At 41.3% G+C, this 27262-nt stretch overlaps 1 protein-coding gene across 7 annotated transcripts in view; it reads right to left on the bottom strand.

Moving 5' to 3' along the window:
• Positions 1-27262, bottom strand: part of CEP128 (centrosomal protein 128) — a 187994-nt gene that overhangs the window by 29335 nt on the left and 131397 nt on the right. For all 7 annotated transcript variants that reach the window (XR_014562471.1, XM_083732094.1, XM_083732095.1 and 4 more), the window contains one exon: positions 19454-19503. Coding sequence is in view for 6 of the 7 variants with exons in the window: in XM_083732094.1 (XP_083588220.1) it covers positions 19454-19503 (50 nt within the window). In the remaining variant the exon portion in view is untranslated. The remainder of the gene's footprint in view (positions 1-19453; positions 19504-27262) is intronic.

Genomic DNA, 27262 nt, shown 5'->3' with positions numbered 1-27262 from the left:
AACAAACGATCCTTGGCCCTCAAATGTGTGGTGATGAAGTTGCTTGGGAAAAACCAAATGGGTTGGGTCTCAAAAAGCCCACTGCATGAAATACTGAATAATCTGGAAAAAGATTATACATTCCACATGTTATGTAACTGTGTCAATAGTATAGCCAATTTCTTTGGAAGATGAGCCTGGTTACAGCATGGTGCTGATAATGTCAAGGTTGCAGGTTCGATCCCCGTATTTTAGAAAAATCCCACCTTGGCTTGACCAATCACTGACCATTAAGGATGATGACGATGAGAACAACCACCACAACCACTTATTAATTGCCTTCTATACAATTGTCTCAAAGCAATATGGAACAAAAACAGTTAAAAACACCAAAAAGCAGATACATTAAAAATAAAACAAGACTATATAAAATAGGCACTCATGGGGCAGACCCATTTATCCAGCTGGAAAAACCTCAGGATTTAGGAATTTAGATGCAACACTTAGCTAATGAGATAAAAGACAAGCACGATAAAACATTATGCCTGCATAGGGATATAGAATGGTTATTGTTATAAACAACAGACATATGTTCAATGTTTGCATGCCAAAAGCAGAAACCACTTTGCTTAAAAAGGGTGGGAGCTATTTAATAACACTGCTGTAAAAATAATAATAATCTCAACAGATGCTATTAAAAAAATACATTGATTGGCAATTTATTCTTAAATATAGCAGGCTTTTGATACTTGATATGAATTTTACCTCCTGCTACTAAAATCTCACCTCTCTCTTTTCCCCCGCACACAAATCAAAATCAGTGACCTCATGCCCAGTGTACCTGAGCACTTTGAACCATAGAGTTGTAGAGTCGTAAGGAATTCCAACCCCCTGCAATGAATTCCTTTCATTCCTTTTAGGTTTACTACCATTCCATTAAATTCACTCACTTCCCTTGTGAAGAAAGGATGACATTTCCACTCCATCTTCCTTTTATCATTCATTCTGTTAATACATTTTTACAATCACCCACTACAGCTCAGAACAGTTATTTGAAGGCCTAGCAGGCCCGCGGTAATTTTGTTCTGGAACTGTAAAAATGACCATAAAAAGGAGGAGGAGGAGGAGGAGAAGGAGGAGGAGATACTAGAAACGCTCCTTCACAGGTCGCTTTCATTTATGGACGTTCTGTGAACTTCTTTGTATGTTGTGGTTGCAACCAAAGACAAAGAGGAAGCGTTGGCAGAGCATTTGGTGTGAATTGGATTCAAGTGCCTTGGACTTCCGCCTGGTATATGTCCCAAGGTAATCCAATTTGTGGGTCTTCAAAAGACAACATACAAAGCAGCTCACACACTTGGAAAGAAAGAAGGACCTGAGTGACTAATGGCTCTGGAGAAGAACAGATCTTAAACTTCATTTTGGATATGTGTATTTACAATTTAGGGCCGCCATGCGTCCAGATTTTCTCTGACATTACAGGGATGTCAAAGGCAAAATTGATGACTTGGAGGGCATATCTGAAAGGCAGTGCTTTGTCCTGGTTCTTTGGTCAAGTCAATCAAAAAAATTGTTGTTTTTTGGCATTTTTGTACAGAAACACTCAACAATTCGGGGGTTTTCCTAAAAAAACATGGGGTGTCCTGGTTTTTACTTTTTGAAATATGGCAACCCTAATACATAACCTGTATTGCACGGTGTTGTATAAAAGGTAGCGAGTTTCACAAAATAATAACAAATTCACAAATAGAAAAGCTCAAAAAGGCAAAATTTATTTAAGATGATTATCGTTATCATCATTATCAACAACATCTCCTTAATTTGCATCAGTTTTCTTAGAATTCATGCTCCTGGTTCCTTGATAAGTCAGATCTATTTATCAAGCAAAGATTAAGGAGTAAAGATTAAGTGTAAAAGAAAGTCTCTATACCTAATATTAGTAGCCTTAAGTCTACTGTGGATTCACCTTCCTTTCACAGGATGCTTTGGCAGGAAATGTTGAACTGAGCCATGCTTCATATTGCAAAGAGAACAGGTGGCAGATTTACACACTGCTCGCCGGTCATAAATGTCCTTCCTAGAGAGTGGGCCACCATGGAACGTGTCAAGTGGGTTGGTATCCGTTTATATGCAACTCAATATGCCACAGTCATTCAGCCACTGAGTCACATACCTTTTTTTAGAATGATTCCAGGCCTTTGCATTTAGGTTGGAGAGATGAAGTTAAAAAGGTCACTTTCCTGATTATCCACTAAATGCATATTTTAGCCAGTTTAATACACAGAGGTTAACCAAGTATTTCCTTTTGGGCAGGGAGGTTTCTAATAAAAGGAAGCAAAATTGTGGAAGGAAGCATTAAGTTTCTCTTTGTTTTTGTGTGCAGGAGATTCAGTAAAACCCCTACATTCAGTGAGAGCCTTATGGCAACTTAATGACTAACAGATTCACAGTGTGGTCCTATATTTGTTTGCTGAAAAGGAAGTCCCATTGAGTTCAATGGGGCTTACTCCCAGATATGTGGGACTGCAGGATCGCTTCATTAAATCTGTTATATCTTCAGTGTGCCATAAAACTGTATTGATGTCATGTTTTCTAAATTTTGGCTCTGTAGATTTACTACTGCCTCTTACGTTTCATGGACATTGCTTACCACTTCTTTCCCTCTCTCCCTCAGTATTTATGTATGTATGTTTTACCCAGCTAGATGAAAAGATTTCTGCCTTAGGGTGTTCCTTCCTGTGCGGTTTTCAAACCTGTACTTAGTTGTTCTTGTGCTGTTTTAAAAATCACTTCAGTTGCTTTTAAGGGTGTCTGTAAATCCCCTTGAGACATATATATGAAAAGCGCTTCACAAATTAATGATAATGATGGTTATGATGCAGTATAATGTGGGTTCTAGTCTACAAAGGATTGTGCATAGTGGAACCATTTAGCATATATATATATATATATATATATGCAGGTTTTGGTGTCCTCGGGTGTCTTCCCGTGTAAAAGTTGGGGTGTCTAGGCGACGTTTCGACGAGGTCTCACTCGTCATCTTCAGGCTGGTGCTTTCGGCTTCTTGTTACTGGAACAGAGCGGGATCTCAATGTTTGAGTTCCTATAAATACTGTAGAGGGGGTGTGGTGTCTAGCCTCCAATGTTCTGGGCAGAGAGGAAGTTCCCAGGCTAGTGTGCCTTTTCTTCTTTTGTTCCTTAATTACTTGAGAGATACCTTGAGTGATTTCTTGAGTGATATCCTGAGTACCACTTAGGTGGGTCATTAGGTGTGGATTAGTTGCTAAAGTCTTTGTGTCTTGACCTCTTGAACTTTGTGAAGAGTTTTCCTGAGAAGATGGCTGTATTGCACTTAGTTGTGCTTTGGCTTGGCTTCGTGTATAGGGGCGAGCTGTGGTTTTGTGGCTTGTGTCAGCCAGATCTGTGTAGGGATTGCAGGGGGGTGCAGCATCCGGAGGTGCCACCATGGATTGGCTACTGGATGGTGTCAGTAATTCATCTGTGGAGAGGGTCTGGGTTTGGGTCTGGTGTGGTTGATTGGTGTTGGCGTTCTGTGTGCCTCTGGATCTGGTGTCAGTTTTTGTGGGGAGGGCTAATTTCCAGATGTCTGGCAAGCGGGATGTGTCGTCACGCTTGTTCATGTTGTGAGGGTGTTTCTCTATCTCGATGGCTTCCATGATTATTCTCTTGTGGTGATGTTCCGTGTTAAAGAGCAATTTGGAATCTGCAAAATTAATTTCGTGTCCTGTTTCTTTCATGTGTTGGAAAAGAGAGGAAGTTTTTTCTTCTTTTTTGACGGCATTCTTGTGTTCTGCGATACGTGCATTTATTCGTCTGTTTGTTTGTCCAATGTACGTGGCTGGGCAGACTTTGCAGGGTATTTCATAGATCCCTTGGTTTTCCAACTGGAGATGACGAGTGAGACCTCGTCGAAACGTCGCCTAGACACCCCAACTTTTACACGGGAAGACACCCGAGGACACCAAAACCTGCATTCCTGTACCCGTGAAAATCTACGAAAGCATATATATATATATATATATATATATATATATATATATATATGAAAGTCTACATTCTCATGCATTTCCATAGGCATATGATTGGCCACTGTGGGAACAGGATATTAGACTAGATGGGCCTTTAGCCTGATCCAGAAGTGAGGAGAGAAAAGAATATAAAAATATAAAAATTCCTTCCAGTAGCACCTTAGAGACCAACTAAGTTTGTTATTGGTATGAGCTTTCATGTGCATGTTTCGACTACGGCAGATCAACATGGCTACCTACCTGTAACTAGGAATATCAAAGAACAGAAAGGGAAGCTGGCCAGCTCATTGAAGAAATATTTTAAATGAGAACCAGCAAACCAATCTAAATGCAAGTTCAGGTTTTCAAAGGACTGTGGGTTTGGTTGCATGCTTTGACTGGTAATTTTATTAATTTCAATAATAACCTCATCGAAATAGAGATGTTTCTGTACATGACCATGACATATGAAGGAATGTTTAGCTTTCACCATGATTTTGCCAGTACATTGGATATATATTCCAGATGATCTTGTTAAAGTTGGATGGAGTAAGGTACCAGTGTAAAATAATTTTTATTAAACTTTCTTTTAGTCTGGGAAAAACTGATGTATTTGTATTAATTATAGTTTGTTTTCAAACTAAAATTCCTGCACAGGAATCTTTTTGCCCAGTGTGGGGTTCAAACCTGCGACCCTAAGATTAAGAGTCTCATGCTCTACTGACTGAGCTATCTTGCTGTGTGTGTGTGTGCGTAGACTTTCCGGGACTGTTACTAAATGCAATACCTTAAGGCAATGAAGCTAAGTATATCTATGCCCTGCTAATTGAAGTTTAATTTGTGCTTCTGTTTTTAGATTGTTACCAATATAAAAACCATTTATAAATCCTCTTTTCCCCATTTTTTAAATATTATAAATTTATTTTTCCTCTAAAAGAGTGTGATGATGATGATTTATTTATTTATACCCTGCCCATCTGGCTGGGTTTCCCCAGCCACTCTGGGCGGCTCCCAACAGAATTAATGATGATAATAATAATAAAGAGATAAAAAATCAGACATTAAAAGCTTCCCTAAACAGGGCTGCCTTCAGATGTCTTCTAAAAGTCAAATAGTTGTTTATTTCCTTGACATCTGATGGGAGGGCATTCTACAGGGTGGGTGCCACTACCGAGAAGGCTCTCTGCTTGGCTCACTGTAGCTTCACTTCTCGCAGTGAGGAAACCGCCAGAAGGCCCACAGAGCTGGACTTCAGTGTCCGGGCAGAACGATGAGGGTGGAGATGCTCCTTCAGGTATACAGGGCCGAAGATCAGAATTAATGATGACATTTAAGGTAATAATTCTTTGACTCCCCCCCCCCCCCCCGTGTTGTTAAAACTTTTTAAAAAAGAGAGTTGTTCACTGAATCCATGGGTGGGTGGGAGTTTCTTAGATAAGGAAAACCTCTCAAATGTTGCATTGGTTCCCCAGGAATTTCCTTTGCTATCCAAATTCTCTCTTTATTACCTTGTAATATTGGGACAACTTTTTAAATATGTGATGCATCACGATACAATTGCAAATCAGGAGTGCCCAGGCCTTTCTTTGTAGATGTATATAACATCACTCTGGACAATCTAGGTTGTTTTCCGCCTGTGCTGTTTCCTTTTAATGTAAAGCAATGGTGATTCAGGGGGTTTCTTAGTGCCGAAAACAAGGAAGGAAGGAAGGAACCCCCGCACGGGCCTGAAATACTAGGGCTTTAGTGTTCTGAACAGGTAGAGTTTAATATTTTGCACTAAGCAGTATTCTATGTGTGTATATATATTAATGTATATGAATATGTATAATACATATAATACATTACCCATAAAACTACAAGAAAGGGATTTTCCTGCTCCCCTACCATTTTAAAAGAAGTCTCAATATTTCAAAAAGCCCTGCACCCATTTGTCTAAGATCTGTAAGCTCCACCCATTCAGAAAGATTATGTATTATGCTTGCCTATTCCATTTGCTTTTGCAAAAAAAGGAAAGGTTATTGGTGATTGATTCTTCCATTATAGGCAATTGAGAAGTCACCAGAAATTGAACCAAAGAAGGGCTCAGATCCAAACCATACTGTCAGTCTGAACCATCAAAACCAGGTGAATTGCCCACTCCTAATACTTGTAGAGATGAATAAATCCATGTATATAAGTATACAGTATATAACTGCCTTGTATACTATTCAGCATATAAAGGAGCTGAAACATATACATGCATGAAAGGACAAAGGAGACTAAGGGTAAAGGCTAATTAACTCCAAATTCCAGCAGCTCAACTGTGAAGACTGAGCAAGTTTAGAAGCAGGAATATTTTTTATTTATTATGGCTATGGCCTCTGAGCATCGTGGGGCATGTACAGCTAAACAAATAAGAATGATTGTGCATTTCAGGTGCACGTTAAATCAAAGATCTTCCACACTACCTTCTAAGATGTTTCCAGACGGGAAAAAAACCCTGGTTGTTTCCTTGGGTCACAGAAATGGGGGAACTTAATGTTTACCTGTGATCTTCCCACTAAATGACACATTTCCTCTAATTAGTTTTGTGGTCTAAATTTGGAGTAGAAGGAATGTGTACCAGATCTACTTTCCCCCATATTGGATCCCAAAATAGAAATTGTACCCCAAGGATGGTCAAACTCTAACCAAGCACTACTAAAAATCACAGTACTCTGGCTGCTATATTCAAACTGAAAACTGCTTCTCCTCACTTCCATGTACACACACAATATGATCTCAGATCGCACCCAGTGGTAGATTATCCATTGAGGAAAAATCTATTAATTCCCATTGAAGAAAGATCAATTGCTCACCCAGACTATTAGCGAGCAGTCGTCTTAAAATGGGATAGTAAACTCTTCCTTCACGTTTGGAGAAGGAATTCTCATTACACTGTCATGTCAAACCTCATAACCAGGAACAGAAAGGCTGCAGCACCATTTGGTGCGCAAAATGTCAAGGAACTGGGCTGCTTTGCACATGACTAAATTCCTTTATGAAAGGAATGTCTGCATAGGAACGTGAATGAATCCCGCAAAGAGATCATCAAGTGGGATGATTGCACAAGTCTGTAGCTGGGGAACAAGGATTCTAATTAAAGTATACATCTGCAGGGAAGCCCGGCCAATTGTGGCTTCCTCATAGGCATACATGCAGCAATGACAGGTGTTCTACACATGGGATTCACACAAATGCCTACATGGAAGACGCTTCAATGTAGTACAGGCCTGAACAACTTGAGAACCATCAACCACCCATTACTTGGTGTCTGAAAACCCCCTTACATCTGCCGTTCCAGACAGGCAGGAGAAACAGGAAGTTTCTTCAGCCTCTACTAGACTGGCATTCATGGCTTTGGGGGCCGCATTCAACTTGGTGGCGTGCTGCAGTGAGTAGGGACAGGACCTTTGCTGGTGTTGCTTCCTTTCCGAAGGAACCCTTTCTGCTGCCATCACTGCTCACTTTTGGGTGGGCAGACAAGCCTTACTTTTTCCAAGCCACAATTCTGGCCTAGCTGCAATAATTGCCATCACTTACCAACTCAATATACTGAACAACTCTTTCAATGTACATTGCTGGCATTGCCTTTTAAAATACCAGGTGCCTGCTGATATTAAAATGATGATGTTTTGAACTGCTTTGAGATTATTTTTTAACTTTTTAAACAAGCTACATACATTCATTAAAAAAAAGGTAAAGGACCCCTGACAGATAAGTCCAGACGTGAACGACTCTGGGGTTGCAGCGCTCATCTTGCTTTACTGGCCAAGGGAGCCGACGTTTGTCCGCAGACAGCTTTTCTGCATCATGTGGCCAGCATGACTAAGCCGCTTCTGGCGAAACCAGAGCAGCACACGGAAATGCTGTTTACTTCCCGCCAGAGCAGTACCTATTTATCTACTTGCACTTTGACGTGCTTTTGAACAGCTAGGTTGGCAGGAGCAGGGAGCTCACCCTGTCATGGGGATTCGAACCACCAACCTTCCAATCAGCAAGTCCAAGGCTCAGTGGTTTATACCACAGTGCCACCCGCGTCCCACATACATTCATTACCAAACCAATAAATCATGGAAATAGGCCTTAGCTGAAGCCATATTTCAGAGGCTTAAGGACTGTCCTACATTTTGTCCCGTGCAGAAAGGAAGAGATTTTCTGGAGGACTGGAGGAAAGATAAAGGCAGTTAGAAACTAATGTGTTCTTTAATACTGTATCTTTTCATGCAAGAATGCCACTGAATTGAAGGCACAGTCCTAGGATTTCCAATTACTGCATAATGAAACCTAATAAGAATGGCTGTTTTTATCACGTGAAAAATAGAAGCAATTAGCAGATTAGAAAGGCTAGAATGTCAGTTGCCAACTATGTTGTGTGATATTATTCATTAATGTGTATTTGTTTAATCTCCAGTGGGCTCATAGAATTGTGTCAAGGTATTGGAACCACATTCACTTTTTAAAATTTTGGCATACAATTCAATCCAATAAATGAAGCTGGGAAGGAAATGATGTCACCATGCATCAATAGACCATCTTCAATTTAATATAAATGCATGTGGGACCAGGAACAAAATGTTGCCCTGCAACAGGAGTGTTACTGTTCAGAGTTCCAGTGAGACAGCAGACCACTCTTGCAAATAGAGGCGTAAGAACGGCATTTTATTCCCCCATCCCATATTAAACATTCCGTACTGAGCATGTTCAGTCCTCATTGGACTATATGGAGTATTCTTTCTTTATGCCTTCCATTTCTTTCCTTTGGGGTCCCCGTGATTGCATGGATACCCTCTTTCTTGCTTGCCAACAATCCTGTTTTTGTTAGAGTTCAGTTGGCACTCACCACTTGAGTTTGCTGTTAAGAGGGAGGGAGACTTTTGCATATGGGATTATCTAAAGCTGCAGTCCTAAGACACACTGACTAGGTAGTCATGGGACTTATTTCTGAGTCAATATGCTGAGGATTACCCTGTAAGAAATATTTAACATGCTACTGTTCAAATGGAATGGAAATAGAAAGACAATATGGAAACGGTGCACAGAGAAGCTTCACGCAAAAGGAACTGGCTTAACAAACGATCCTTGGCCCTCAAATGTGTGGTGATGAAGTTGCTTGGGAAAAAACCAAATGGGTTGGGTCTCAAAAAGCCCACTGCATGAAACAGTGAATAATCTGGAAAAAGATTATACATTCCACATGTTATATAACTATGCCAATAGTGTAGCCAATTTCTTTTGGAAGATAAGCCTCGATAGCTCAGTTGGTTACAGCTTGGTGCTGATAACACCAAGGTTGCAGGTTCGATCCCCATATGGGACACTGCATATTCCTGCACTGCAGAGGGTTGGACTAGATGATCCTCAGGGTCCCTTTCAAATCTACAATTCTATGATTCCAATATGGGTAGATACCAAAAAGATCAATGACCCAGATTCTGCATGGAAGACTTCACATATTTAATGTACCCACTCTCATAGCCATGTAAACTTTCTATGGGCCCACTCTAGATGTGCACAAGAACAACAGCCACAGATGGAAACCCTGTGGAGCTGAACAGAACCCATCTGCCCAAAATCAGGGTGGGAAAAAAATCAAGTAAAAATGCTTTAAATCAATTCAGTATCTAAATAATATCAAGGCTCCTGGTTTTATTAACTTTAATCTGTAGCAGACCAAAAAGTAGGTTGAATCTAAAGGAATAGATTTTATCCCAGGGAATAAAGAAGGTCCTATAGCTAATATACTATGTTAGAACAATGTGCTGTTCGGTTCCTTTTCTCTAGATCTGCTAGGAACTTGTATGTTCTTCAGCAAATCATTTTTATGTTAATTTCAGTTCCTAAGTGGTGAAGTCATAACAATCACACCTACTCTGTCTAACATGCCAACTGACTTGCCTCTTACCCATCTGTTTATATAGCAACTCATGCAACTGCTAGTTGCCTAATAACTACAAGAGCAGCCCTTAAAGCCAATTTATACATTCAAGATAATTAAGTAATGCTGTCTTGTTGGGATTCAGATTGTGCAGCTTCAGATTTCAGGTGGGGGATTACATGCCTGCATGTTTTCACATGTATAAAACTTCCTGAACAACAAGACCAACATATCTGAGGTAGGGCTAGCCTAGAATCTCTCAAGGGCTAGATACCTTAACACACAACATTTTTATTATGCAGGAGATCATATGAACATGCAAAATACCCCACTGCAATCTGGAAAATGAACCACGTGATTAACGTGTGTATCCCCTCTTGGACATTTTTGCTCTTGAAAAGTATATATATATTCCCTCTGCCCTACAGATATTGTAGGATCTTCTGCCTACAACCAACAGCTTCGCAGAAAGACCAACTTCATATAGGAGTGAAAGGAAATTTTCCAGCCACAGCTGCTGGCCAGAGGACCAAAAGTTGTCAGGAATTTTACCCCCTCTCTCTTTCTCAGGAAAACTGACAGCCTCTCTCTAGTAATGCCAGAAGGGTCTGGATATTTTAGAGCTGTTTATGAACAATTTGTGCAAAAACAACAACCAAAAAAGCCCCCATTCCTTTGACTAAAACAATACATATTTTTGTGAGTTCCCACAAATTTTGGGAATACAGAACTGCGCAAGCCAACTTACATTCCAGATCTACAGATCAGTGGACCCACTAATTCTTTGTGACATCCTGATACCTTCAGTGTTGCATGACATACTCAGCACAGTCTTGATTTGAAAGCACGACAGTCTGATTTCTCTGCACTCTTGGCATCTGAACCTAGTTCAAAGCTCAGCCTCCGCACATCTCACTCTCAGCAAGAGTCTTTAATGACACTTGGAATTTAAGTAAAGCATAAACATTTGTTACCTGTGAGCCCCCCCCCCCCCCGGCCCAAAATCATTTCCCAAATGGAAAACACACTGATGGAAAGAAGAAAAAAATCAAGATATTCTAAAATATTCAGTGTAACACAGTCATTAAAAAAACAATAGAATCGCAGAATTGTGGAGTTGGAAGGGACCACAAGGGTCACCCAGTCCAACCCCCTGCAATGCAGGAATCTTTTTGCCCAGGGTGGGGCTTGAACCAAGGACCATGAGATTAAGAGTCTCATGTTCTACTAACTAAACCAGGCATCCCCAAACTCGGCCCTCCAGATGTTTTGGGACTACAATTCCCATCATCCCCGACCACTGGTCCTGTTAGCTAGGGAGTTGTAGTCCCAAAACATCTGGAGGGCTGAGTTTGGGGATGCCTGAACTACACTATCTCAGGCTAATACTATTTTCTGGTGCCGTATTTTTTAACCATTTTCTTAAAACTGAATGAGCCCCAAACAAGAAACTTAATTGGGGTCGGGGGAACAAGAGTGAAAGGATGAAACTGGATTTGTCAGACCCAAATTCAATGTATATTTTCCTTTGGGCATGGTGATATTGGGCAAGTTTTCATTCCAAGTTGTTCAGCTTTGCAAGTACTAATTGTGGAACAGTATGTCCATAGCAGAAGGGGCGGGGCGACTCCTTTTCAAAGCCTTAAAACTGCACCTTGCCTGGGACTGGAATGGAGAATGGGCAGTAAAAGATGCGGCTATTTTAAAATAATCAAGTATTTAAAAAGCCATGTCCCTCTTCATGCAAAAAGGAGAGCAAGGATCAAGAAGGGTGCTGAAGCTCCCTCTGCTGGCCTCTGTAGGATTTCACAAAATTTCAACAGCATATGAAAAGAATATTTCTTAAAAAGCTGAGCACAAAGGAATAAATCCAGATTTCTTTGCTTTTGATAAACACCAGCAGCTTTATTATACAACATGTTCACAAGCCACGTCGCAATATAAACATTCTAGACTAGACATAACACAACCATTCTTCCTTTTCCAAAGTTGGCATGCGACGGAACTTTCTGGAGCAAATGTTATCATCACTAATAAGCTCGCCAGCTTTTTTCCCCCCTTCAGACCTGAATGTTTCATATGTAATATTCCTGAGAACAGCAAAAAGATGTTCTCCCTAGACACACAGCATTATAGCCTAAATTGTATATACGCTTCGTAGCATGGCTGGCCATTTGTGTGGTGCAGCTCCCCACGTGGCTGTGGCAATTTCTACCACATCATCACGTGTGCCTAAAAGAGAGATAGCCAAAATCATTGCAACCATGGGAGAAGCTGCTTTGTGTAAATAGCTTTCTACACAGAGCAGCCTCCATGTCTTCAGCAGGTGCCATGCCAGAAGGTGAACGTGTGAGTTTGCCCTGCGCTATTCTTAATTAAAACAAACTAGAAACTTCAGGTCAAAGATGTGATTAGTTAGCTCTTTGATTTTGATTCTCTGACCTATAATCCTCCAAAATCCAAAGCTCTCTGTCAGGTCTGCTCTATCCCCTCTAAAAACACATGGGCTTTTGTGTCCTGTATGAAGCTTTCCCCCCCAGCTTCCATTTCTCTTCGGCTCGTAACATTCTCAACTCTTATGTTCCCAGTCCCTCTACTTATCCTTTTCACAGATTCAAAGAAAGTTCCCACTCTGCCTCCACCTTTCTTCAAACATCTGTCTCAAAATGTCCCCTTCTCTCCCTTAACTTAGACCTTCAGGTTCCCAGCTTACATGGCAGATCCAACCCCAGCATACAGCTTCTCTCAGGTTGTGAAAGTTTTCTCCAAACTGACCTTTCATTTACCTTCATAGACCCACAATAAGAATAAAATTCTTTACCTGTCTGTGACATCACAATAAGTCAGCCAATAGCTACAAAGTAGGCAGGGAGGTTAAACAGCCAGTTTTCACTCTGTTCATATTAGGTGTGGCAAAATATATGAATTATAATTTGCTCAAAAAGCAGTGCTTAGCAACTGATTGCCTATATACAGGTACAAGCTGGCCTGGGAATAAATGCCACCCTTGCCCATGGGCATACCAAGGCCACTAGCCCAGAGGGGGCACAAAAACCACGCCTCTCCATTCTGGCTAGCAGCATGTCCATTCACATGCTTAGACAGACAGACCAATGGAGGAGGGAGGTCAAAATAAATACAGTGGACCCTTGGCTTATGTTACCTTCAGGTAATGTAATCCTCGGGTTGCAAACACAGTACCCCAGGAAGTGTATATTTCCAGGTTTTGCCGCACACGCATGCGCAGAAGCGCTCAATTGCACTGCACACATGTGCAGAAGGGAGCCTCTGGTTACGAAGTTTTCAGGATGCAGCTGGGCCTCCAGAATGGATCCCATTCATAACCGGAGGTACCACTGTAACAAATTGTCCAATGGACCTTAGAAACCAACTAAGGAGGGAGATGTGAGCAGAGCAGGCCCAACCCCAATGTTCATATAGAGTCACTAGCAGAGTGCCAAAGCTTCTGGTCCATGGTCTCTCGCAGCTTCAGAGGTACCGATACATCTCTTTGCCAAGGGCGTAAGAGAGCCTAGGTATGCCTCTGCCCTCACCTAACCTTTCTCTTCCCTGGTTGCTAGTGGCGGTGGCAACCGTGAACATGCACAATATGAGTAGTGCTGTCACTACTGCTAATTACCTGGGTTGGAATAGAAATGTATCATTTTTCCTGTTAGTTCTTCTCCGGCTCAGAATGTAAACTGAGATTCTGCACATGGTTTTCAACTCCCCTTAAAATTTCATCTGCTTCCCAGTGAAGAGCTAGATACCAATGACAACTCAGAGCTACACACACACATACACAACCCCCCCCCCCCGAAATCTTGTTAAGGCTTCAAGAAACAATGCAGTTTCTTCCAAACTACTGCCACAATAGTTTGGCCTTTGGGGGCTTTTGCCTCTGTATAAGCTGCCATTAGCAAAATTAGAGCGAATGTTGATGGGACTACCTGAAAAGCAGAGATGCTTTTTAGGAGCAACAAAAGCAAAAAAGACTACACCATTATTACAAACTGGGAGAGAATTCTAGGGAAACAAATGAGCATTTCCCAAATGCTTGCAAAGAGACCTTGACAAAGAGCTGATTCCAAATCAGGGCCCTCAATACACATCACCACTGTCAGCTATGTCTTTCATGTGCAGTGATTGCAGGGGTCGAAAGCAACAGTTCTTCCACAGCTGGCACTAGGTTTGGCACCCTTGCCTACCTACTGCTTTAAAAATATTGATTATAAAAGATATGAAGAACTAAAATGGCATATAATCCGTTAAAAATATACTTATTGATTCCCCATAAGAAGAGAATAAGCAGCATTATGGTACATGGGCCATGCCAATAGAGCCACTAGAAATCAACCAGACTCTTAAATGTAGATAATGGGTCTGCTCAATTGCTAGTTAAACTCTGTTTTGTCTTCACCTTTATTGGATGCTGGAGCAGGCCCTACTTGCCTAGTAACAAAACTTTTCAAAGTCATATTCCCAAGGATTTGCTGAAGAAGCCATTTCCAATTTTGCCAAAATCTTATGCACGGCATGTGTTCAAATACAACATATTTCTGAGGAAGCTCATTTAGAATTGAGCTGAAAGTAGAAGAGTCCTGAGATTTTGTGGAAGATTGATCACTGACCTCAGACACAGAGCTGGACAGCTTCTGTGAAAATTATAAATTGCTTGCTACATGCATCAGGGTCGTGTAGCTTACCTGAGGCAAAGGCGCCCACTGCTTTGAAAAACCTCAATAATGGTGTGACAGTGCTATCCAATGAACTGAAATCAATTGGACTCACTCCTAGGAAATTAGAAAGAGGATTGTAACCTAACCGTGGTTTTTTTGTGGCCTCCCACTCAACATCAAACTTCACTGGCCACGACTGCCAGTATCAGACCATTACAAAGAGCCTCAAACTATTTCCTGATGTGGTCATACAAAGCTGCCTTATACTGAGACAGACAATCTAACACAGTACGGTCAATTCTGGCTGGTAGCAGCTCTCCAGGGCCTCCAGCAGGAAGTCTAGCCCATCACCTACTGGCTGGTTAGAATGTGGTGCTGATAATGCCAAGGATGCAGGTTTGATCCCCATATGAATTCCCTGCATTTCTGGAGGTTGGACTAGATGGTCCTCAGGGTCTCTTTGAACTCTACAATGTTATGAATCTATGACCATTTAACTGGAGATGCTGGGAGTTAAACTTCTGCACAAGAAATATGCACTTCACCACTGAGTCAAATCTTCCAAGTGTTCTGTGTGTTCTCAGCACATGAGCCAAGCATGACTGATCTGCTCTAATGTGACAATATATGAAAAGAACTAAATTATAATTAAAGTCAGGAGAACAGCTTCTCCTTTGGCTGAGGCAGGAAACAAGTGGGGAGGCTGCAGAAGAGGACGTGGCTTTCTTGGAGGCTGCCCTTTCGGCTTTGCTGTGCATTTGCTTCTTTATCTTGAGCCGTGGAGAGAGGCAAAGGAGACAACCATGGGAAACCTGTGCTTCAATTCTTCTATATAAAGAATGGCCTGTTTTCTTCCATGGAGACACTCTGTTCTTATTATCTCGATGAATTAAAGCACCACTGAAGATTTCTTTTTTGTTTTATGTAGTGAGCTCAAACCCAGTCAGTTGCCGAACTTCAATATTTTCCGCAGACACACACATTACTCTCAGAGCATCCTATTTGCAGGCTTTATTTTGCTATAAATTTGAGTTTAAAATTAAGTTGCACATTTCTGGTAAAACAAAGTGATAAAACTTAATGATCACTGAAACTTTAGTGAAACTGTGTTTTACTAGGTTCACTTCTCTGTTCTCCTGAGCTTGTAACAGGGTAGTAAATTGAGAACTGATAGCCTAATTGGCTGAAGACCCTGCTTACCCTTTGGCAGCAGGGCAAGGCTGAAAGATTACAGCACAAAGCTAATTTTATCCTGTCTACAATCAGTGAAAGCAGAGATTAAAAAGACCCATTAGGGTAGTCAGTCAACCTCTTAGACAATGTAAAATTGTTACTTTCACAGAACACTTTCCCTATAACTTTTGTCTAGCTCTGGTTTCAAATGATAATTAATGGACCTTTATCTTTTGAGAGTCTCCAGACCTAGAACAAAAATTTTCTCTGTGGTGTTTGGTTCAAGTTTACTTTTTCTCAGCAGCTGGTGATGTGGGGGCAGAATCTGGCCACTGCTACTGAGCAGTGACTTTGGGAAATGGCACCTTCCTAAGCATTATGTTAAGGAGAAGGTAGAAGAGGCAGCTGGGTTAGTGCTGGCCAGCCTGGCTGACTAGCCAATAGCATCTCCCAAGGGCCACTGACATCATTGGTCTGCACCTACATTAGGCAGCGATGGCCAATCAGGAAGCACATAGTTGCTTAATCCTGTGATAGCTGTTCCTCTCCTTGGCTCTGCTCAAGCAAGGATGTGGTGTCCACCATTCCCTCAGTTGCTGCTCAGTGATGGTGGCCAGGAATTGGTTCTACCATGGCAAATATTTAGCCAAGTAAAGTTGATGCAACCGCCACTAATTATGACTATGCAGAGAGATGAACTATTCCTCCCTACTGCCCCCAAACGTATTTAAATTGTTGCATTTGTATACCGCCCCTTCCTTCTTTCCTCCCTTCCATCCAATGTCTCAAAGAGCTGTTTTAGCCTCATACAATCATGTGTGGTGAGATGTGTGCATGCACTCTGCGTATGAGAGAGCACTGCCCAAAGGTACATGGAAAACGTTACTGTTAATTGGACATCTGAAACATTAATTCCCCTCATTCAAAAGCTACAATCTTCAGTTTGGCGTATTTCCCTTGCTTTCCATTCTATCACAAAGCTGACCAGGAGATCAGATGCTTTTCCTGGCCTGTGGATGTGAAGATGTACAGGACATGGCAGCAACCTGACTACCTCTCCCAAGCCAGTGCTGAGCAAAGGTGCAAAGTTGCCTCCAGCGTCTGGCCTGAAAGCACATTCACAGCACCTAAGACAACCTGCTCCTAACATACATAAACATACATAATAATTCATAAACATTTCTACATGCTCATAGCTTCACCTGTAAGAGGTGCCAAGGCTTGAATGAAATGCAGCAATTAAGGGAAGGGGGAATAATACCTTGTAAAATAAGAAATGGAGAACAAGATAGATCAATAAATCTCTTTTCTAATCTATAGAACCCTGAGATAAATCTATTCAGGGTTTTTTCATTTGGGAAGGAAATGTAGTTCTGTAAACTCCAAATCTGTGTTGCCATTGCTGGGGCCTTCTTCATATGTCAATGTTATATTTTCTACTATTATTGTATTTAAGCTCCCTTTTAGATTTACCCTCTTCACTAAATGCAGACTTGCTCCCTTTTAGATTTACCCCCTCCCCTAAATGCAGGAATGTCTTCAGAAATCTGGTATCCCTTAAATCCTGTATTTATGATCAATGCCAATGTTGCGTTAAAGACTTGCATAATAACTGCAAAAAACAAGTTACTGAATCTTTACTTTCCTTCTGTTTGTAAGAAGAAAAGCTATATTAAGAACTTTAGCAACACTGACAAAAATGGAATGGAAAAGGATTTTATGAACAAGGGAGTTTATTTTTTAAAAATGTGTAGATACGCTGAATTAATGCACACCAGCAGGTACTGATGAATTCAGTCAACCTTGGCAAGTCTCATGAACACTGGCGCTACTATTTGAGGACTCGTGGCAAACTGATGTCGTCTCAAGGGATTAACAAATGTGAAATTGCATGAATGTCAGGCAGGGAGGTGAGAGCCCTGCCGTAGAGACGAACCAATACAGTCCTGATCCCCTATTGCACATGCTTTCTAAGCATTAGCCAAACTACAGAAGAGGCCAAACTACAGAAAATTAAAAATGGGGGGAAGAAAGAACGTCAAGGGCAATGGAATTATTTATAATACACATGGTTTTAAGACAACAAATCCTGCCAGACTAAAACTGGTTTACCAAAATTGAATTCATATGCCTGCACTTCAGCAAAAATAAATAAAAAAATTCTGACAGCCTAAAATTGCATTCTCAAAAAAAATAAGGTCACCAAGTTAAAGGCAGTGGCATGATTCAACTTGGGAACTTGCAACTTGCAATACCAAATCTTAGACCTTACACTATAACCAGGATATGAGAGAGGTGGATGTGGGCATCAAAAACAAAATAAAGTGGGCCCCAGGTAACAGGCTGGGGTTAGATGTGATTCCTAGAATAGCAAATGTTGAAAACTGCTACAGGCACATCTTTTGCACAGGGAAAAACAAAGTTCTGCTGGAATTTCTTTATAGTGAATTTATGCCGGCATGCAGTAATACTTACAAAAGCAAGTAGGTTCAAGATTTTCATTATACAGTGGTACCTTGATTATCCAACTTAGTCCATTCGACTCGTGAAACCATTTGAAAACCAAGGCGCAGCTTCTGATTGGCTGCAGGAGCTTCCTGCACTCAATCGGAAGCCGCAGAGGTCATGTCAGACGTTCGGCTTCCCAAAAATGTTTGCAAACCAAAACACACACTTTCGGCTTTGCAGCGTTCGGGAGCCGATTTGTTCGGGAGCCAAGCCGTTTGAGTATCAAGGTACCACTGTACATATAAAGGAGTGGGCAGTAGCTATAAATGTGGATGATGCAAAATAGAAAGATGCCATTACATTACAGAAGAAACAGAAAATTTAGAACAATCATGAACTGGAGCACCAAAAAAACGGCAACAATATCAAATATCACAAACACACACATACCCATTATGCTAATGCCCCGTTTCCTCCAGCAATGCATAGTCCAAATAAATCTAATGGGTATTCGGCAATAAAATATTTACACATTCCTTCTAGCATGATACAACACCAGCCCTGCTTCAAACTGCCTTTTCTTGTTCTCTACAGAAGAGAGTTCTCTATTTAGTTCTTACTACCTTCCACTTATGAATATGTATCATCAACACGAAGTAACCAATTTAAAAATATGAACTTCCAAAATAGACACACTAAGTACAGCTTTGGCTGTGTGGGGGGAGGCCTCTTTTTGCTGATGGGCTGGATCTGCTGTCCACAGGCTTTGGGAAGACATGGCTTGAGTTTCAGTTGTGGCTACAGAGTGTGTAGATCAGACAAACAGCAGATTGTAAAAACACAGGATGAGATGCTGTAAGCTGGTTGGGTTGGCTATATTATCTAATTATTGGCTGGCAATCAGCAACCAACACCCACACAATCCAACTGCTGAGCCATCATTGTCAAACCACAGCATGGTTCATGAGAGAGACAATTCTGGATAGTCATAATTATGAATACATAATGTGCAAAGGTTAAAAGGTAAAATATGAGAAGCTGCCACATAACGAGTCCTTCAGCCCAGAACTGTATTTCCTGACAGGCACCATCTATTCAGAGTCTCATGCTGGGTCTCTCCATCCTTGTGCCATCACATTTTAAAGCGACTGAATCAGGCACTTTCCATGTGTAGACAGTATGTTATACCACTGAGCTGCAGCCTTTCCTCTGCTGGAAGGCTACTGCAATCAAATAAACGAAAATACCTGCAGAGCACCTATTTCTTCCTCCTTCCTGAGAGTCTTCTCCAGTAGATCTGCATATTCAAAAAAGAAAAAAAGAACATCAAGAAAAAGGAAACAATGTGCCTTATGAATTGATGCAAATGAACAGGTACATAAATGCTGCCAAACTTGAACCATTCCCAAACTAAAAGAAATCAGAAAATCAGCCTCATTATCTCACAGGAGGCTAGAATTTAGTAAACAGAGTTCCAAATTAGAGGTACTTATAAGTATAAGCCAGATGTGCCACTCACTTGCTCATCAATTGATTCTGAGCAAGTCGCTGATTGAGAAATTGTACCTGGTTCTTCCTTCCCTGCTATTATTCCCAACTACTGGTCCCACTCTTTTAGAAACCAGGCCCGGGTGGTGCCCTGTTTCTTGGGCATCTTTGCTGCGCCACCTCAGCAAATACAACAGCCCTGTGCAGTACTTCTCTTTCTTAAGATGGGGGAGCAGCAGTGTTGTTCTATGGAGGCTTGGGGGCTCTCTTTCTCATGGACCTTTAAGGCCAAATACACAGTAATATTGTTCTGCTGCAAGATGCTCTTTTCCATGATAAAAGGAGCAAAGCAGGATTATCTTGGCTGATCAGATACTGTGGAGCAGGCGCAAGAGTGGGCCCTATAGAGACATCAAGCAGCAGGGGAGGGGAGGAAGAGGGGAGGGGCAAGTAAAAGATGAAGGGCTCCAGACATTGCAAAAATATTTGCACAGCTGACGTAAACACCTCATTCTGGGGTAAAAACAAAAGTTATAATTTTCTTCAAAAGTAGTAGAATTATATGTAGAAAGCTAAATATAGGTTGTCAAACATGTCTCCCCCTAACCAGGAGGGAGGAAAGCATATTTGTCATTTATTTATTTAGATTATTTTAATCCACCAATCCCAGAGGCTGTGTATAAGCATACATTTAATCAGAAAAATATTCAAATTTATATTCTATCCTACCACAACTAAGTATGGAAATCCATGCCATTTGCTTAGTGGGAAGAAAATGGAAGAAAGATTCATTAAATTAGAGCTTGCAAGTCAGAATGTAGAAATTTAGAAACTTCACTTGTGATCAGAGCAGGTCAGCTCCTAGCCAGCACGAACAATGGACAGGGATGAAGCAATGTTGGAGTAGAACAACATCAGGAGGCCACAGACTCTCTACTTCTAACCTACATCATAAAGCGAACTAGCGTACTGAAAAAATGGCTTGGCAGCTCATACAAGTAAACTGTGCAGGGAGCTACCACTGGAGAAGGATACAGAACACATTTATGAACACTAGGGATTGCAGTCTATACAGTAAGCTAGCCTTTTGGCACCTGACCACTATGGTTAGAGATAATATCAGGATCCACTATCAAAGATCCTGCACAGATCATGAAATATTGAGCGACAACATATATGTACTTACAGAATTCACAGTAGGCATGAGATAACGCTTACTACGTAAAATGTTTTATTAAGGAATAGACACAGCAGATAGATAAACAAGATAATATTTTCCGAAATCGAGATAAAGGGAAGTAGATTAATGTCATTTAAAGTTGTATGTTTTTCGTGTTTTTCTTTTCTTCTCTCTCTTTTTTTCTTCCTCTTTTTCTGTTTTTTTTTTCATTTTGTCTTTTGTACGTTTGTGAAATATATTTATGTCAAAATTTAATAATAATAATAATAATAATAATAATAATAAATATTGAGCGACAGAAGCCTGCTATTCTTTCCTTTGAGCTGTTTAACTCTGGGTAAGTGGCATCACATCCTGCAAGCACAAAATGAGCATACTGTAACTGCACCTCCACTATTTTCCTGGATATCAAAATCCCTAACAGCCCAGCTAAGAATTAACAACCACAAACTATTAAACACAGGTAGTATTTCTGTATATCTGCTGCAGACAGAGTTGAGCGTAAGCATGAGCTCCTTCATCCTCCAAACAAGATTAATATTTAGGAAGGCGCAACAAATTGGTAGGAGTTGAAAAGGACAGCCACTGAACAGGATCTTAAAACATTTGTCAGCACATTCTCCTGTTTTATTATACCCATAAAAAGAAAGCACTATCCCTTGCTTGAGCTGAGGCTATTCAAAACAAATCACATGTGCTTCAGCTGGATTTTTATATATATATAAAAATCCCCTTTCCAAATTCACCCAAAATCAACAGCCAATTCTTGTGTGGAAAATACGGGATCATATTTTAAATCATCTTACAATATGCACAAAACAGGCCACTGTCTAGCAGACTGCCTTCAGTTACGACTTAACTTGTGAATAATTAAGACACCTAAGCTTCTGCCTTGGTCTGCTGCCACCAACTGGCTAACAGGCTAACTTAAGACGTTAGCCCAACTGTGGCATCAATCTCCTTCTGATCAGAAATCATGGCAGGAAACTTGTGGGGTAGAATTAAAAACAACATTCCAGAAGAACGGATACCCTTTGTGGTTTGTCTCAGACACTGAAACAACATGACAGTCGGCAGACAAATTCCCAAATACTAAATCAATGAGGTTTTCATACCCCATCATAAGTCTTGACTATGTGGGAAGCTACTGTACAGGTCACTGAGTGGCTCTATCCCCCCCCCCCACCTCCACCCACCCTCCAAAGTTCGGTTTTCTGTGAACCTACTATACACAAACAGAGTCAGATGAGCAAACTTAGAGAATGGACTCCTTTATCCTTTATGCCCCGTATGAGAGACACAGATAGGAGCAGTTTCTGCTTTCAGAAAATGGGTTGTTCATTAATATGCTGTAACTCTGATCCAAACTGATTAAGAAGCAGTTCAATTTGGTATCCATAAACCTCATTGCTGAGGCTGCTAAAAATTGTGCCAATTGTGATAGCGTACTTTGTGATGCGGAACAGCTGCTCCCTAGGACCTGAATGGAAAATACCTACCTATTCATTTCAGAAGGGACGCTGAGCAAGCAGTAGCTGGCAACAGACCTGGAATGTATTTCAAACTCTCTCAAATTCAGCAGATAAGACCCTACCCTCTTGCAGCAGTTAATCTGGTACATGTGTTTTAAACAGGCCTCTTTGAACTGGATGAATAAGAAATTATTTTCATTTTATGGCTGCACTGCTCAATTATTCCTGTGCTGTCAATATGGGAAAATCTATGTCCACTTTTAAAGATAGTATATCGTAACATTATAAATCAACATACAGGAGCCCTGAATAAAGCCAAAAGAAAGTAGATGTGGACACATTTTCTTCCTCCCTCATAATTCTGAAACAAGCGTCGTCCGATGAAGCTGAACGGTGGGAAATTCGGGACAAACAGAAGAAAGTACATCTTCGCACAGTTCATAGGAAATTATGGAATTTGCTATGGCAAGATGGAGTGACGGCCACCAACCTGGGTAGCTTTAAAAGGCGGTTAGTCAAATTGATGGAGGATAAGGCTATCAAAGATTAAGAGTCATAATAGCTGCACCAGAGGCAGTACACCTCAGAATGTCAGTAGCTGGGGAACATGAGCAGAAGAGTGTTGTGCTGTTCATATCCTGCTTGCAGGCTACCTATGGGCATTTGGCTGGCCACTAGTGGGAACAAAATGCTGTACTAGGTGGGACTTTGGTTTGATCTAGCAGGGCTAACGTTTTATGCTCTCATCCTTTTGTGCTGACAATAGAACTTGAATGGCTGGAGAACTGAAGGACAGAAAGAAGGAACAGGAAAGAAGGGGAGAAATATATACTAACATTTCTGAAGTGCAGCACAAATGTTTATTTAGAAAACGGGTCAAGAAGCTGCTGTGCTTCCTAGTTTTACTTATAAAAATAAAAATGTGGGTGTTCTTCTTCTCTGAGATTATCTCTGCATAGGAGAAAATTTATGTCTGTGTAGCACTGTATGCCAAGATTGGTCCCTTTCTAAATTGGGGATTAAATGTTAACTGAATTCAGAAATGTGGACAATCACTAGTGATTGTCAAGTTCACACGAAAGCACAGAGGAGGTCGATAAAACTGATCATAAAAACAAGGAAGTTTGTACACTGCCTGGTCAATATGCACTTGGTAGCTAAGCACATTGATCAAGTAATGTACAAAGCCCAGAGGTGAAATTCAATTCTTCATCCTAAATTGGAGACACTACATATTGACCAGACAATGTATGCATTTCCCCGTTTGTGCTGTCAGTTTTTATTGTTGGCATTTATGCACATTCCTTTGACAACTCACATTAATTTCAACACCTCTGCAACTCTAAAAATCCAGACTTGTTTCTGGGCATCCAAAAATAAGGCTGCAAGACTGAAGGTCCATAACAAAAGCAGAGACTCCATGCCAAGCTGGCCTACACGGCTACTTCCCAATCCACGCAAACGTTCTCCTCAAGTCTGTCAGTTTGATGAACTGGCAACTCAAAAGGGTATGAAAGCATAGATGAGGTTACAACTCTGATGTCCACATCTCATGAAAGGGTCACAGAGAAGACCCTTTAAAGCCGAACGGTGACCCAAAGTTGGTTTTCACCAGACATAATGGCAGCAATGGGTGTGCTCCTTTGAAGAACGAAGTGGGTTTCATATATGCTCAAAATGCTCAAAGTGGACTTGGTATATGAGCAAAATAAAGCAACTCTCCTGAACGTCTAACATTTCTGTTTCTACTCCTGACATAACTTTGAGGAATCCCACTGTAACCCTCCCTGCGACCCCCCTACCTTTGGTTATATTTTATATCGTTTATTCTTAGCAAGATTTGACACTTTGGGCAGCAGATATGTCTTGTACTTAATCCATTTTAATGTATTTATAATATGCAACCTACACATTACCCGAAAGGCAATTATCGAGCAATTATAGATTCACAAGCCAACTACACAGTTCCATCTGTCAAATGAAAAGGGCATTTGTTGCCAGAATTTCTGTTGCAGCTGACAAAGTAGACTCTCAGAGGTACTATTCTGCATAACTGCAGTTTTGGGCTTCAGTCCACAGAACCATTCTGTCACAAGGCTTTTTCCTCACAGAGCAGAATGTAGCGAGAACATGTGGATTCTGGGGAAAGCTGAATAGCTTTTGTACACTGCAAAACAGCCATTGCACATATGGCATAAAACTGCAGCAAAGTTGTTGTTGTTTTAAAGGATGTCAATTGCAAGTTCTTCCTTTGTATACTTCCATAACACAGGACATTTTCCATAAGTGATGTTAGCCTGCCACATGGCACCATAAGCCACTGAAAACAATATAGCAGTTGCCATCGTTTTAAAATCAGCCAAAGACCAGGCCAGAAAGTAGATGTAACAATGGATGTAGTTATTCTGCTACCTTATGATTGGGTGCGTGTCACTACAAATGCTTTTTTGTGTGGGGAGGGAAGGAGGTGGCAGACAGTGTCACCACAGAAGTTGATACTTCTGGAACAAATATGCCATGTTTGCTATGCCTACTTATAGCAATCTTTGCAACTCAGTAGGCTTCACTTATAGACAGACACATATGATCAGTTAACCCACGGTGATATCTTCCTGTACAGGATTATTGTTGTTGTTGAGAAATGCCCATAGTGAGAGCAAGTGAACTCTGGGAAGTGCTGTTTTACACTGCAGGATAACAATTGGTGGATGGTCTGCACAGTTGGTACTATTGTAACCCCTAGAGATACAATCGGCAGTGGCACCAAAACAATGTTGGGATGTGCTTCAAACAAATCTAACCCAAACAGTACTTGGCATGCATTGAAACCGTTTAGCTAGAACATGTGCAAAACTCAAAAAGGTTTTACAAGCATGTTGGAAGAACAAATTATTCTTTGGATTACATGCTTCTCTGGTGTACAAAAGAAACAATGTGAGAGTTCCAGAGGAAGTATTCAGGCCTTGAATATCCAAATGTTCACCCAGTCACAAGTCAGGCCATATAATTATGAGAGACTGACTTTAAAATCCTGAGAAGGGGAGTCTTTCATTTGTCTTTTGATGTTTGAGCCCTTGATAAACATAAACCATATTCAGGGGGTCTACAACTTATGTTTCAGCTTGGTAGCCCGACTCATTCCTAGAAGCCAGCAGGAGTATAGTCTCTCTGAGCAGATGAAGAGTGCCTCTAATTTTCCACCATATAAGTACAGCCCGCCACTCCCAGGGAATTAAGGAGAAAAGCAATATGGCATTTCCCACGTAAACCTTAAGTCCCTGCAAGGTCTCCTTCTGCAAATCAAACATTGTTCCTTTCTCTGGCAAGTGTGTTACGACTAGAGAATATACACTTTCTCCCCTCAAATCCCAGTCCTGGTTTCCTAAATCTCAATCCAGCAGTTTTGTACAATTAACACACTCCCCTTCCCACAGCTCTAATTTCCTTGCCTTAGAAAAGGCTCTTTGTTCTTTGCAGCCACCTGGACAAAGGGATTCATCTGTGCCCAGCAAACATCTGTTTTGAAGACCAGGGCTAAAAATGATAGGAGGCAATGTGTTTTCCACCCTTCTTAAAGAAATGGACTCCAGAATTTTTATTCATCCCTTTGGAGCAACTTGGTCCTTCACAGACCATAATCAGTTCCTTGAGGTCAAGACTGAGGAAGTTGGTTCCAAAGTTAAGTTTCTTTCCTTTTGGTGTTGAAAGGGGATATGGGAGAGAATACAGCTTGCAAGTGGGCCTAGGGCAAGAAGTAGAATTGGAAACGCTGAGGACAGTAAGCAGACACTAAACGGACTGAGCGAAGTAAAAGGGAAGTCTGAAATTACCGCTGCTTTTTCCTGATAGCCCTACTAATGTGTTAGGTCTATTCACATTCAGAAAGCACATGAAGGACGGCTATACACACTGGCCATGTCACACCACCACTGCCGCCAGAAGATCTGGCTCCTCTACCTCAGTGGGAGCTGCTAGTGACACCAGGGAAGGCCAAGAGCAAGGAAAAAAATATACTGTCTGAATAAACCTGGCACCATGTTATTTCTGAGTATATCTGTGAAGCTTTTGATGGTCACTGTGAGAGTCTCTTTGGAGAGCCAGCACGGTGTAGTGGTTAACAGTGGTAGACTCGTAATCTGGGGAACCAGGTTCGCGTCTCTGCTCCCCCACATGAGCCGCTGGGTGACCTTGGCCTAGTCACACTTCTTTGAAGTCTCTCAGCCTCACTCACATCACAGAGTGTTTGTTGTGGGGGAGGAAGGGAAAGGAGAATATTAGCCACTTTGAGACTCCTTCGGGTAGTGATAAAGCGGGATATCAAATCCAAACTCTTCTTCTGCAAAGAGGGATGCAAATATTCTAACCCACTTCCAATCTTCACAAATTCAACACAAAGTTCTGAAATGCTGAAAGCATGATGCTGAGGTAGGGAGGGTAGGAACAATGGGGACATGGCAGCACAAATGTGTTTGCTCCCTATCCACACATTCTTTGAACACAGACCATCAAAGTGCTCAAAGACTGGCCATTTAATTATCTGTTCTGGGACCCTTCCTGGTCATGGATCTCTTCACAAGTGTACACGTTCTTAACATATAGTGCTACTCCTCCCCTCTTCCAGTTTGATCTAGTCCTTTTGAGCAACTTATACCCCTCAATTTATACATTCCAGTCGTCTGTCTCATTTCACCCAGTTACAGCAATGCCTAATGGGTCATATTTGCTATCCTGCATTAAGAACTCAAATTTGTCTTGCTTGTTTCCCATACCCGGTGCATTAGTATTGTGATGGCCTGGGATTCCGCTTCAGAGGATGAACCAGAGGAATCCCAGCCTGCACAGGAGTCCCCGCCTCCAGGGCCGGCTGAACTGGGGCAAGGCCTAGATGCTGAAGAGCCTGCACCTGTGGCAGAGCA

Source organism: Podarcis gaigeae (assembly GCF_964106915.1).
Source record: "Podarcis gaigeae genome assembly, chromosome: 1".
Taxonomy (NCBI): domain Eukaryota; kingdom Metazoa; phylum Chordata; class Lepidosauria; order Squamata; family Lacertidae; genus Podarcis; species Podarcis gaigeae.
Note: the sequence above shows the minus strand (reverse complement) of the source record. Positions and strands in the feature narration are given on the sequence as shown.